The sequence below is a fragment of the Moschus berezovskii genome, chromosome 14 (assembly GCF_049115385.1).
Source record: "Moschus berezovskii isolate FMDL1 chromosome 14, NW_MosBer_1.0, whole genome shotgun sequence".
Taxonomy (NCBI): Eukaryota; Metazoa; Chordata; class Mammalia; order Artiodactyla; family Moschidae; genus Moschus; species Moschus berezovskii.
The window spans coordinates 45,506,548-45,520,735 of record NC_142473.1 but is presented as its reverse complement, the minus strand read 5'-3'; the positions used below and the strand labels follow the sequence as shown (position 1 = coordinate 45,520,735).

At 46.5% G+C, this 14,188-nt stretch overlaps 1 protein-coding gene across 3 annotated transcripts in view; it reads right to left on the bottom strand.

Moving 5' to 3' along the window:
• Positions 1 to 11,953, bottom strand: part of GALNT18 (polypeptide N-acetylgalactosaminyltransferase 18) — a 361,090-nt gene extending 349,137 nt beyond the window's left edge. Inside the window, exon 1 of one of the 3 annotated variants that reach the window (XM_055423366.2) lies at positions 11,246 to 11,953. In XM_055423366.2, the coding sequence (XP_055279341.1) occupies positions 11,246 to 11,480 (235 nt within the window). In that variant the 5' untranslated portion in view covers positions 11,481 to 11,953. The remainder of the gene's footprint in view (positions 1 to 11,245) is intronic. The other 2 variants (XM_055423367.2, XM_055423365.2) reach the window with 2 other exon arrangements.
• Positions 11,954 to 14,188: the final 2,235 nt, after the last annotated feature.

Below are 14,188 nucleotides of genomic sequence, written 5' to 3'. Positions count from 1 at the left end.
TTTTTGCCACTGAGACACTGGGGAGGGCCCTCAGGTTATAATAAAATTTTTTAAAAGTCTGGCCCAATTATAGTCTTGGAGAGTATACGTCATAATTCTTGCCTGTTATACTTTCCTCCCATATACTCTTTTTAGAAAGCAAAGTAAATCAGAGGATCAGTTTATTATTAAAGTGAGATTTAGAAATGTTAAAAGACTGCTTCTCCAACTGTGAGGCAGGTCTAAAGCCTTACCAACACGCCTCCCGTTACTTGGTTGCTCCTTCTCTCCCTTCAGAGAAATATGATGATGATTAATTACAAAAAGCCTGTCCCACTCATCAAGATCCTTTGAGGCAGGAACCACACAAACACCAAGGATCATAACTGCAATACAAAGAAACCAGAAAACCTCTCTCCTCTGGGACCCTACCCAGGCAGAGCTAAATAAATCTGAAACAGAAGATCAAAACGGATCCTCCACATGGATAATAGAAAATGTCACCAGCATAAACAGGAAGAGAGATTAGTTCAATAAAGGAATAAAGTCACATCTGTGGGTCTCAAGTAAGATTTTTGCTTACTTTTAACTTCCCAGCATATAACTCATAAGGTTATTAATACGGACTCCTACTGTTTAGGGCAAATAAACAGCTGCTGATGTTTTGTGCCCAAACCACTTTATTAGAGCTTTCCTTTACAACAATTGTTTTTTCCTTTCCAAATCCTGAGAGGCTCAGACAGCTGAAAAAAAAAAAAAAAAAAAACCAGGGAGTACTAGGCAGAATGAATACAAAGAAGAGAGGAGGCAGCTTGTGGGGGCAGAAAAAATGGGGCAGGGGCTGCCAGACCCTCACCATCCCCTCTACCACTCTTGGACAAAGTCAACGTTTAAGATCAGAGAGCAGAAGACACAGATGTGGTGCAATCAGAAGAGCTATTTTTACCATAATGCTAGGAGTTACCATTGAAAAGAATTGACCAGCTTGAGAAGCTGAGGATGACCAACTTTCCAGGTTTTCTCAAGGTTGAGGGTCTTCCGCGGACATAGGAATTTCACTTTTAAAAAAGAGAAAGTCCTTGGGCTTCCCTGGCAATCCAGTGGTTAAGACTTCACACTTGCACTGCAGGCGGTGCAGGTTCGATCCCTGGTCAAGGAACTAAGTTCCTGCATGCCACGCAGTGTGGCTGATAAATAAATAAACTTTTTAAAAAGAGGGGAAGTCAAGCAGGACTAGTTGGTCACCTGAGGAGCCACATGACTGTGCCAGTGCACAGGAAAGCACTGGACCTGGCACACTGTAGGAGTTTGAAAGTCACATGTGAGGTCTAGCCTGCAGCCAGCACACCCTGCTTTTCCTATGAGGCCAAGTTCCTGGGGGGCTCACAGTGATTCCAGAGAAAGGGCTTTCCGGAGCCTCCCATGCTGGCACCCCAACTCCGAGGTTCCTTAATTATACGAGGACAGAGCAAGCCGCCTGCCTGGATCCCTTTTTATCAGTCTCCTGCTGGACCTAAGGCGTCTAAGCTTACATTTGAAAACCATCTTTGATAAAATGATCTTTCAGTCCCTCCTCTGTGAGACTGTCATCTTCTTTTCTCTTCTGGAGAGAGCACAAATGCTGGAGACAGTTTCCCTTCTTGGCTCCACCATCTGGTAGCTCTGTGACCTTGGGCAAACTCTCTAAGTCAGTATGCCTCAGTGTTCTAACCTCTAAAACTCTCCCTCAGCATGCAGATGAGAGGCAATCATGCATGGACAGCACCTCGCCCGGTCTCTGACACACAGGAGTAGTTCTCGTCCTCTGTTCCTTTTGATATCATCCAGCTTCAATTCTTTATATGCCTGTTGCTCTTAAAATAAATCAAGGGTTTGGCTAAGATTATCATTTGGCATTTCTGTAGCTTCAAATCTCTCCTTAACTTTCATTCTCATTTGGCATTTCTGTAGTTTAAAATCTCTCCCTAGCTTTCTAACTCTTATATTCATTGTCCCAAGCAATCTTGTGCTCCGAAGTCCTAATCTACCACTGCTGCTGCTGCTAAGTCACTTCAGTCGTGTTCGACTCTGTGTGACCCCACAGACGGAAGCCCACCAGGCTCCCCTGTCCCTGGGATTCTCCAGGCAAGAACACTGGAGTGGATTGCCATTTCCTTCTCCATGACACTTATTAGCCCAAGTTTCAAATCCTGTGCTGCCCAGGTCGCTGAACTGCCTTCCCTCTCCTGCAGGATCTCAGTGGCTTTTTTAACTCTAAGCCCCCACAGGACAGAGATGAATAAGCAAGTCAGACCACTGAAGCCAAGCCAGGCACCAGAACTTAAGATGCAGCATCCCTGTTGGTCCAGTGGTTAAGAATCCACCTGCCAATTCAGGGGACACAGGTTTGATCCCTGGTACAGAAAGATCCCACATGCCTTGGAGCAACTAAGACTGCGTACCCCAAGAGGAGGTGGTGCGCCTCTTGAACCCACCTTTCTGGAGCCCATGCTCCGCAACAAGAGAAGCCCCTGCTTGCTGCAACTAGAGAGAGTCCATGTACAGCAACAAAGACCCAGAACATCCAAAAATAAACAAGTAAATAAAAATTTTACAAAATAATGATAAAAAATTAAGTATAGATGCAGCATCTAACCATCTCAAATAGGTGCTCTACTCCGAATCTTAAACTCTGGACGTGGGTGGAATGAACCCAATCACGCCGAAGAGCTGGCCTTAGCCTCCTCTTCAGGCATCATTTTCCACTGCTCTTATCTGTCCTGAGGGGATGAGCGCTAATGTCACTTCTCTGGATCTCTCCAAACAGTGTGTTTATGTGAGCTCAGAGAGGATAGTGGTAACAAACGTAGCCCACCAAAATGTGCCTGCCAGTCCAGTACCATTTCAGCAATACCATTATAAGGGAAGTCTGTCACCCTCAGAGTTGGACACTGAAGGTTTTCCACTGGCATCATTAAGGGCAGCTTCATCTCCCCAAAAGCAAACCTTCACAAAACTAAAATTGAATGTTGGGCAGTGAAAGAGAACTACATCTCTGAAATACATACCTACTGACTGGGATGATCTGTCCTAGCAACATATTTTAATCTATAATTGTGTAGCCAGAAAAAACTACCAAAGCATTACTGTTCACACTATCAGGAATCCTCTTGCTTAAAGCTCCAGTGGGCTGCATTCAGCTGGGTCCATAGAGTACACAGAGTCACACCGAAGATTCCAGAACAGCAGCTGTTTCCAGGCATTGTCACAACATATTGTAAGTTGGAACCATTTGCAGTAATGTGTTATTAACAATAATTCAAGTACCAAAGCATATGAATGATTAAGTTTAACTATGAACTGAAGGCATGTCAAGGTTATCACATTCTCTTGCATATTAATATGCTTTCTCGAGTGGGAGAGAAAGGGTCGGAGTGAAAATGAATGCAACGTGTTGGGACGTGCGTGGTCCTGGCCCTGCCCTGGGGCGTGTGCTCTGCATGTGAAGGCATGTGTGTGAAGAGCAGGGAGCATCGAGAACACCTGTGCTCAAGCACTGCCTTGTGGAATCGTACTCACTCTGACCCCGAAGGCTAAGTGAAATTCGATAAGTTGGCAACTGTAGGCACAATGGAATTATCAAGTCTTTGCAGAATTCAAGGCGCTCCAGCCTTAGGGAGACTTTCCAGGTCAGCATGAAAGTGCAATCCACCATTTACAGAATCTAGACCATCAACCAGTGGACCTAAGCCTCTCTGCCCCTTCTCTCTACCACAGTGCCCATGCCACGTTGATGGACTGCCCTTCCAGCATCTCTCTCTCTCCTCAAATCCCACTTTGGCGCCTTCTGGCTACATTCACCAGTCACTCTCAGTTTGGTGTTCCCCCAAAGGACCTTCTGTGTAATATCAGCTCAATCTGGGCTGCCCTCCAATATGCCTCTCACAAGGCACCGTATCTGTCCTAGTCTCCAGAACAGAACACAAGCAACGAAAAGTGGCAACAACCTGGAAACTCCCAAACTCTACATCAAAGCAGTAGCCCATTCAACTTTCCAAGTTAGGTGATATCAGAAATCCTGTAGGACACTAGTGAAGATGTTCCAGTAACCTTGCACTTTCTCTGGATCCCATAAACACCTTTAAAAAAACACAGACCACCTAAATCCGAATAACCAAAGCTGACCTTCAAGGCCCTCACAAACCAGAAAAACAAACTGTGGCTCTCCAACATTTCATTCTGAATTCTCCTTGAGGCTCTACATCAACCTACTTATCAAGGGCAAATAACAATTTATGTCAAGTGAGTGGGAAAGAATGTGGAATTCATTTATTTTACAGCCTACACACTTCTGGATAAAAATGAAAATTCTTTGGCCATGGTAAAAAAAAAAGTCATATCCTTTGGCAAGGCTTTTCTACTCCACGAAGATATGGTCCTGGGCTATTAATAAAGATAATTGGGCTCAACCTCTAAATTCTGCTATTGGACTCTCTCAAAATATCAATCTCTGTTACTATTATAATTTCACATGCCACAGTTCATTCCGAAGGACAAATAAGTTTACTCTTTAAATGACACCCTTTCCTCAAATAATCTTCAAGCATTTTGCAAACATCATATCCTCTTCTTTACAACCCTGCCAAGTCAGGGATCAGATGAGAAGGACATCAGCCCGTTCTCAGTAACATCCAAAAGCTATAAGGGGACAAAAAAAAACAAACAAACAAACCCTCCCAACAACTGGGCCTTGGATATTTTCTGATTTTTAGGACCCATATATGTGTTTGTAATCTTGGTGACCAACCCACTGTTACTGAATTAATTATTGTTACTGGTACATTAATATGCACATAATATGCCTAATAAAATTTTAGGAAACAAAAGCAGTTAATAATCCATTTCTCGCATTGTTCAGATGATCTTGACTCAGTGAAATAAGATAATGGATTTAGAAATTAGTCATATAATGTAATACATTATTAATCATGGTATTCAGAAGGGTAAATAGATGTTACAAGAATACCACCCAGGAATTCAATTTCATTTTAGATTTGTTTATTCTCTTAATTTTTTTACACTACCATCATCCCTCGAAGAAATCTAACAGTCTGATGTTTCCTTTTCTTCCAAAATAGTGATTTTCAACCCCTTTTAAAAAAGAAAGCAGAGTCCTTTTAAAAATTACAAAACCAAATATAAGACAGATGAAAGAGAAACAACATTGGTTGCATAGAGAGGAGACAGTGAGGAAAGGAGGGCTTAAAGGGACCTCACTTGACCCTTCTATTTCTTAAGTCCCAGATCAAACCTTCTAGGAGCTTGGGGCTCCTGGGGACAGAGTTTGAGAATCACTGCCCTAAAGCATATGTGCAAAGCAAAACTTACGTGTATAAAATAGAATACAGGCATGATATAAATTTCATCAATTAATGATATATGGAAATAAAACACATACATAAACTACGCAAATCGCAAACACTGATATCCCAAGAGAAAAACCAGCATAGGACACCAGTGCAAAGTTAAAACAAACATAGGGCTGGGGAGAAGATGCTAAGTTCTACAGTAATCCAAAGAGAACAAAGCAAAAGAAGAGAACATTTGACAGTGGCTACATTTGCCCAGAAAACAGTTGGAGGGTAACACCCAAGGCTGGCCAGGCTCTGAGAAGCAGGTACAATATTATATTGCCATTGGCTGTATAGAAAGATTTTCCTTTTGAAAAACAATCTTTCATAAAAATTGCTCATATTTTTTGAGTCAGTAATAATCCCATTTGTGGAAATGCATCATTAAAGTCATTCAAAAGAACACAGTGAGGTAAAGATGTTTATTTCTGCTTAGTTATAACAGAAAAGAAAATGTTCAGTAATAGGCAAGGGGTTAAATCAATAATGGTATACTGAAGGTTGAATATTATGCAGTCACTAAAAATACAGTAAAACTTCTCTTTAAGAAAGAAAGTGAAAGTGAAAGTCACTCAGTCGTGTCCGACTCTTTGCAACCCTGTGGATAACACAGTCCATGGAATTCTCCAGGCCAGAATACTAGAGTGGGTAGCTGTTCCCTCTCCAGAGGATCTTCCCAACACAGGGACTGAACCCAAGTCTCCCACATTGCAGAGGTATTCTTTACTAGCTGAGCCACCAGGGAAGCCCTCTCTTTAAGAAATCTCCAGTTAATTGCCTCTCCAGATTAAGCATGTTTTCATTCTCTCCATGAAAAACAAAACCAAACCAGGATGCTACCGGCCCTCTGTGTCAGTTTCTCTCCCTCAACCCACTCGCATCTCCAGCTAACAACGGAGTTATAAGCCAACCAAGAGTACACTGGGTTTGTTTCCAAATGTGTTTAGAATCTTGGTACTTGTCATGGTAACAGCGTAACTTAATTACATATTATATAACAAATGGAAGATCATTGCTAAAAATTTAGAGTTATTTCTAAGAAAATTCATTTAAAGCTTTGGAAAGACTTTATAGAACGAATCACATAAGTAGCAGTCAAATTACTCATGAACAAAGTCACTGCAAAAGACCAAAGTCATAAAAATGTGGGCCACTATACTGCTTCATAAGTACCTTCAAGTTCTCGATGAATGTTAAAGAAAACAGAACTAGAAATCAGACTTTGTAAACAGCACTTTATGAGAGTGGCTTATTGAATGAAACTGTTCACAACGTCAGATTTCTAGTTCAGTTTTAACAGATCCAAACCAAAGATAAAGCCGTGGCCTTCCATCAAAAAGCTGAGGAATAAATGCACAGTAAAACAAAATATTTAATGCATGTATGTGATATTTTGTTTTAGTTTCTTCTTTAACCAGGTTTTCAGTAAACTGGCTGACTCAAACCCAAACTGTGTTGAAGAAGAGGTATACTACCATCCTGCAAAAACGCGTTCACTACAACAGGGACCAGGAGGTTCTGGATTCACCACTGTATCCAAAGTCACCACTCAGTGTGGTGCTTGGCACATACCAGGTCTCCAATAAATAAGGCCTAAATCAATAAGAGAAATCAACCCTGAATACTCATTGGAAGGACTGATGCTGAAGTTGAAACTCTAGTATTTTGGTCATCTGATGTGAACAGCTGACTCATTGGAAAAGTCCCTGATGCTGGGAAAGATTGAGGGCAGAAGAAGAAGAGGGTGTCAGAGGATGGGATAGCTGGACAGCATCACTGATGCAATGGACATGAAAATGGGCAAACTTCAGGAGATGGTGAGGGACAGACAGGCCTGGCCTGCTGCAGTCCATGAGGTCACAAAGAGTCGGACACCACTGGGCAACTGAACAACAACAACAAAATCAATAAACTATGTAGCAAATATTGAAAAAATGCTTCTAACAAAAAGCAAACTGAGGGAAGCAGAATAGAAAATTACATGTAAACCGCGACGACACCTGCATTTTTAAACATGGAGCCAGATGGACAAAGCTAGAAGGCAATGTCAAAATACAAAATAGCTGGGTTAGATTAGAATGAATTAGAGGAATTTTATACATTTTAAAATATTTTATTTAACGTTGGCTCATTCTTTTTTAGATTCAAAAAAGATACTAACCAAGAAAAAAGAAAAGCTGTCTGGGTTTCTACTTGACTTCCACGGTAAGACGTGAACCCACATTTCCATTTCCTAAGCTCTCCAACACTCCAGCCTCCTTCACACTCTCTACTTAACCCACTGTACCACCTCCAGCAATTCCATCTTTCTCCTCTAAGACCAAACCTGTACTAACACTTGTTTTGTGTTTTCAATCCATCAGGATGCTATTTTTAAAATCTGGAGTTATCCACCCTCTCATTTACCATCTATCTGGTTAAAAAATAATTATCAAAACTGCAATTTACATTCCCAAGAGATTCCCAAACACCATCTAATTAAATCATTCAATCAGAAAACAAATTAAAATGAAATATCACTGCAACCCCCAAGAGGAAAATAGACTTTTCAGTCATGACTAGAATGTAGCTCCAGGGTGACGCTCCAAAGCCTCTTCTAATTGCAAGTTCTATGGAACATCCAGTAGAACATTTTGTGACATTTGCAGCTTCCAGGACAACTTTCTTTCCAAAGCAAAGAGGAGCCTGTGCAAGGCTCCAAAGCAAAACATAGTCATCGGAGAATGGAAATGCTTTTATTAATGACTAACCAGGGCCCTGGGCTCCTTCATTCATCTACTCTGCCATCCAACACACTCTCTGAAGACTGTGCCAGCAACTGTCCTGGGTGTTCCACAAACAATTCTTATGTGAATGTAACCTCTGCCTTTTGGTGTGAAACAAAGCCCAGAGCTTCCTGAGTTTAACTATGGAAGAGACTCCAGGTGGAAAGGCTATGACTCCATCATCCCTCAGCCACCCTCTGAGGTCGCCAACTCCGACACCCACTCCCACCATCCAGTGACTCTAGGAGAGCCCTGCTGCCCCTGTGACTGGCTGGCCCTCTTAAGAGACAGCCTAGCATGCAGTTAAGAACATAGGTCCTGAAGCAACATGAGCTTGGTTTAAATCTCTGTACCTTAGACAAATTATATAAGCTTTCCATGTGTAAAACGGAGCTTACAAACTTACCTCACAGGAGGAGGAGAATTAAATAAGTCAACAAACATAAAGTACTTAAATAATGCCTGGCACACAGCTGGTGCTATACAATTTTTAGCTACTAACTATTATTATTATCCCTATTCCCCCTGAGCTTAGCAGAGTAAACTGGTTTGCTCAAAAGGCCCTCCCTACTAACTAGAGGAAACTTGACAGTGGAATACACATAAATGGCCCATATCATCACGGACAAGCCTCTGATCTTTTCCTTTCCCACCCCGTGCCTTCAGAAAGTGGCACTCGGCCAGTTCCAAACACCATAGGCCCCTTACATAAGTAAGATAAATCCCTAAATTTACTGTAGCCCACCCGGCTCCTCTGCCTATGGACTTCTCCAGGCAAGAATATTGGAGTGGATAGCCATTCCCTTCTCCAGGGGATCTTCCTGACCCAGGGATTGAACCTGGGTCTCCTGAATTGCAGGCAGATTCTTTACCAGCTGGGCCACCAGGGAAACCAAATTTTACTTTAAATGCCCGCAAATACTTGCTCAAGGGTGGCTCCAGCATCACTGGGGGTGCTGTCACTAGTTGTCGCAACACCATCATGGCACAACAGCCAAGCATCCTATGCCTCCCCCTGCCTCCTGGCTAGTCTTCGCTAAGTCACTGACCCTTCCCCACCCCACTATGAGCTATGGCTTCTACCTTTCCACCTAAGAATCTGGCCTTTTCTGAATATCCACAGGACTCATAATACAGTCACTGCACATACACAAGAGAGCTGGACCACCATGTGTTTTAAGGACAATGCTCCCTCTTTTTTTCTTCCCCTCTCAATTTTTTCAGGTATACATTTGAAAGTTTCAACCAAGGCATAGCTGTAAGGTTTCCTGGGAGCAAAAACACAAAGGCTCCTTTCAGCTTCCACACCGCACTCATTTTCATGTAGAGTCTTATAAATCACATGATACGGTCCACATTCAACATGACAGCGGTGCATCCTGGGATGAGCCCATGACCCCAAGATCTCCTCACTGCTTCCCAGTGTAGTATCTTGCTTACCTCCTCCCTGACCAGACTGGAAAGCACAAGAGCATCATTTTCCAAAAACATGAACACACACACACAATCTGTGAATGAAAATCTCTTAAAATCTGTGGGCAAACCAGATATGTCAAAGTAAGGTATGGCCTGCATCCCTCTGGGAACATTATGAATCACCCTGGGGCAAACCCTGTACTTCTACTGCTGACTAATTGTCAATCTGGACCCACAGGATGGAAAAGAACAAGTAAGAAACACAGCAACAGGCACATCAGAGAGATAAATTGGTCTGCTATGCAAGCCCAGTGGCAGGTACCAAGGAGATCTGCGAAGCAGAAGCGCCAGAGCCATGAACTTGTTTTAAAGTCATCAGTCAGTCAGGAAGCACCATGGATATGTATACCTCTCCTGCACTCACCTGAACCTCCCCCTGGGAAGGAACTTCTGTACAAACCGGGAAACAAACCAAATGTAAAGACAGCAGCTGTCCCCACCATGGCAGGGGCAGCAGATGCAAGGTTGGATCCTGACAACCATGTGTAAACAAATGAGTGCTGCTGGGAGAGAAATAATCAACCAGATATGTGCCAAAGTCTGCCTGGTTGACAGGTGAACTAGGCTCTGCAGGCGCTGTCCTGCCCTTAAAAAGCTGACAAGCCTGGTAGAAAACAGGAGGAATAGAAGCAAAGAAGAAATGTGAATGTGAGAGACGGGCATGTGTGTGCGCACTCTGACCTGTGGTGCCCGGCCAGAGCTCTCTATCTGCTGCCTCTGACAGCTCATCGGACACGGTCGCCTGGGGAGAGCGCTCCGTACCCCATCCTCCCCTTGACCCCAGCCCTGGCCTGGAGCGCAATCAGCCGTCTCAGCCTAAGACTCCAGACCTAGCCCGCGCGGATCTGTTTGCTCTGCCCCAGCCACTCCCTGGGCCTGGGAGTGGAGCTACCGGAGGGACTGGCCTTCACTGGCAGCCCAGGGCGGGTTCTCCCAGTCCTGGGCGGAGGCGCCACCGCAGTGGACAGTGCTTCTTAACCGCGCCAACACCTGCTCTTGGAGAGGGTCTTGGAGCCGCGGGCTGTGGTGCGGGTGGAGACCGCTAAGGTTCAGACAGCACTCCTAGCCACAGATCCCTCTGCACACCCAGTCGCCGATGGGCCGCTCACAGCCGGACTGGGACTAGGGCCGTGCAGTCTTCCCAGCTCCGGCTCGTCCCGCAGCCTGCAGGTCCTAAATGGTAACGACTTGGGTCTCTCACGCTTCTCCCCGTAGGCCCTACAGTAGGCAAATGAGCTCGATTGCCTTTGAGCGCTCCCTTGTACACACACCAACATTCACAGGCACCCACACTCTGAACCGGACCTGGGTACGACCCCGAGAGCCCTCGAGCAACTAGCCGGTAATCACACGCACACTGGGACACGTGCGCAACGCGCCCCCACACCGCCAGCGAGCTGCACACACCCGCGCGTGGAGCTCCGCGCACACACGTGTGCCCTGGAGAAGCGCGCACGGCCGCCGACACTGAGAGTCCCGTACTCAGGAAAGAACATACACGCAGCCCCGCCAAGCGTCTGCGGCCTCAGAGCCCCGCAGTCACTCGAGAGATGCCCACCAGCCTCGGTGCACCGCGCACGGCTCTGGGCACTCCCCGGCCCTGTGGGCTGCCCAAGTTTCCCCCGGCGCCCGTACCTTGGATATGCTGCTTTATGACATTCTCCAGGTGATCCAGCCGTTCAATAATCTTCAGGGTGTCCCCTTTGTCTTCCTCCAGCTTCTTGTCGGGCGCCGGCTCCTGCCCCCGCACATACACGCTGGCGATGTAGTTGGTGACCCAGCCCACGTAGAGCAGACATATGATGTTGGTCATGCCGCTCAGGATCACGCAAGTGGACACCAAAGTTTTGGTCTTCCTGGTGCACACCATTCTGGGCTCCCTCCTCCATATAGAGCTCCCGGGGGCCCCTTCTCTCTGCGCACCCGGGACTCCCCCGCGATCACACCCCCTCGGACGCCCGGGGCCGCCGGGCGCCGGAGCACCTGAGTCCCGACGGTCTCCAAAGCCCGGACCGCCGGCAGTGGAGCCGCCGTGCCCAAGTTTGGAGCTCCCGCCGCTGGCCGCCTTGAGAGAGAGCTTGACAAAGGAAATGAGGTGGATTATTTTTCCAAATTAAAAATCTCCGAGCCTTTCTCGGAGCAGTCACGGGTGGTCGGCAGCCGCGCGCCTTGATACGAGCGTCTGGGAAACTTTGCCACAGCCTGGATCCGCGGCCGCGCCGCTTCCCATCGCCGGGCGCCGATTGCCTTGGCGGTCCGACCCGCCCGCGCTGCTGGAAGGACGGCGGCGGCGGCAGGGAGAACCGCGGAGCCCAGCGGCCCGGCCCCCTCCGAGCGACAAGCGCCGCCACCAATCGCGCTCGGGCTCGGAAGAGGGGCCGGGGCTGGGCGGTCGCGGACCAACGGGGAGGGCGCGGGGGGCGGAGTCCGGCCCGGGGCCCCACCTGCTGGCCGCCCCTGGCCCCCGCCCTCCAGGGGCGCTCCGGAGCCTCCACCCGCGCCCGCGCTGGCTGCCCAAGAGCCGAGGCTCCCGGAGAGGGCGCGCCACCAGTCCCAGTCCTAGGCCGGCAGATTCCACCTCTAGGGGTATTCCACTTGCTCTCGCACAGAAACCTCCAGGCTTCCGGAGGGAGCTCAGCTCAGCGCTCCACCGCTCGACCGCTGGGCTTCTCGCGTGGATCCCACCTGCCGGCTTTCAACCATTTTTCTGGTTGCCAGGACGCAGGCAGGCCAGGGAAGCGTGGGCCGGATGGCCTGTCCTGTCTCGCCCTCGGTCAGGCCCCGTGGGCATCCACTTCTTCCTTGACTTTACCCTGTCAGCAGGCTTCCTGAATGTCTCCAGACCCCACAACTGTCAAAGGAGTCAACCCTTTTAGGAATCTCTTAGAAGGTTCTGTACCACCTCCACTACCAACCACCTCAAAGGTTTTTAACGCCCCTAGTGTTCTTGCCTGGAGAATCCCAGGGACGGGGGAGCCTGGTGGGCTTCTGTCTATGGGGTCACACAGAGTCGGACACGACTGAAGTGACTTAGCAGCAGCAGCAGCAGCAGCTATATATATTTTTTAAGTCTGTGCAGTTCCAGGACAAACTGTGTCTTGTAACCCCAGTTGTCATTCATGTGGGCCCGGCCTCATCCCAATGCGTGTGGAGATCCTGCACAGAAATATCCCTGGGGGGATTAAGCTCTCTGTGAGCTGTAAGTCCCTGTACATGCTGTTTGTGATTGATGTTAGGGAGGACAGAACTGTGCCTCACAGCAGAGGGGCATGGCTGGACTCCAGTGACTGACACTATTTTGTTATTAGAGCAAATGCTTATTCATATCCCTTTCTGCTGAACACTCACTTCTCAGAACCTGAATAAAATTCCCTCAAAGACTCTTCAAAACACAGATTTCGATCCTCTTCTCTGTCTCAGGGATGAATTTTCCTGTCCTGAAGAGTGTCCCTTGGCATGCCAGCACCCCAACCAGCTGTGATCCTGGTACCCAAGGCAGCTCCCTCAAGTGATGTTTTCTGAACCTGGCCCAGCAAAAGAGGGTGGACACAAAACCAATGAAGGGGCATTTGATGGCCATCAGCCTGGAAGTCCTTTAACCAATGCTTTGCATATATAACTCCCAAAAGGTACTATGAAAACAGACACAAACTAGAGAGCTTGGAAGCTTTCTTTCTACCCACAACTGGGAAAGAGAACAATGCGTGTAGGTTAGATAGAGAGTAACTGCTGCTGCAACTGAGTCACCTGAGTCGTGTCCGATTCTGTGTGACCCCATAGACGGAAGCCCACCAGGCTCCTCCGTCCATGGGATTTTCCAGGCAAGAGTACTGGAGTGGGGTGCCATTGCCTTCTCCGATAGAGAGTAGAGGAGGGTACTATGTATGAGTCCATACATATGAAAAAAGAGAGTACAGACTATTTCTGCGGAAAAAAATCAAGGTACAGAAATCTACATCCATGAGAGAATAAAACCTATCTCTCTTTCTTTTCCTCTAGAAGTATAATCAGATCACAAACAGAGGTTCTGGACTTCCTTCTAGTTAGATGAATTTATAAGCAGTGGCTTTGAATACAGCTAATGGTAAAGGTCTAATTACTCCTGTTTCATACTCTCTCCCAGGAGGGGACCTGGAAATTCAGCTCTTCCCAGGATCTTCCTAAACCACCACAGAGCTGGACAGAGAGAAGCAATACTCCTTTTTCACATTCTTTTTGGGGAAAAAAAAACCCAAATTTAAAAATAATGTTCAAATAGAAAACAGAACAGATTGTGTGACTTTATATTTTGATCCAGCTGACCCTATCATCTATTTGTAATGTGGAGGACTGAATGCAGTAAAAGAAGAATGTGGATCAGACTCTTCTCTCTGAAAGGTCACAAGCTCTAGTTGACCAGTTCAAAGAATATTCACTGTAGGCGCAGCCAGGCTCCACAACTCTCATCCCAGAGCCACCACTTATTAGTTACGAGAGTTTGGACGAGCTTCAAAACACCAAAGGGGCTCAGTTTCCCCTTCCATCAAATATAAATAATACTTGAGGGAGAACTGGTTGTGATGATGAAATGAGAGAATG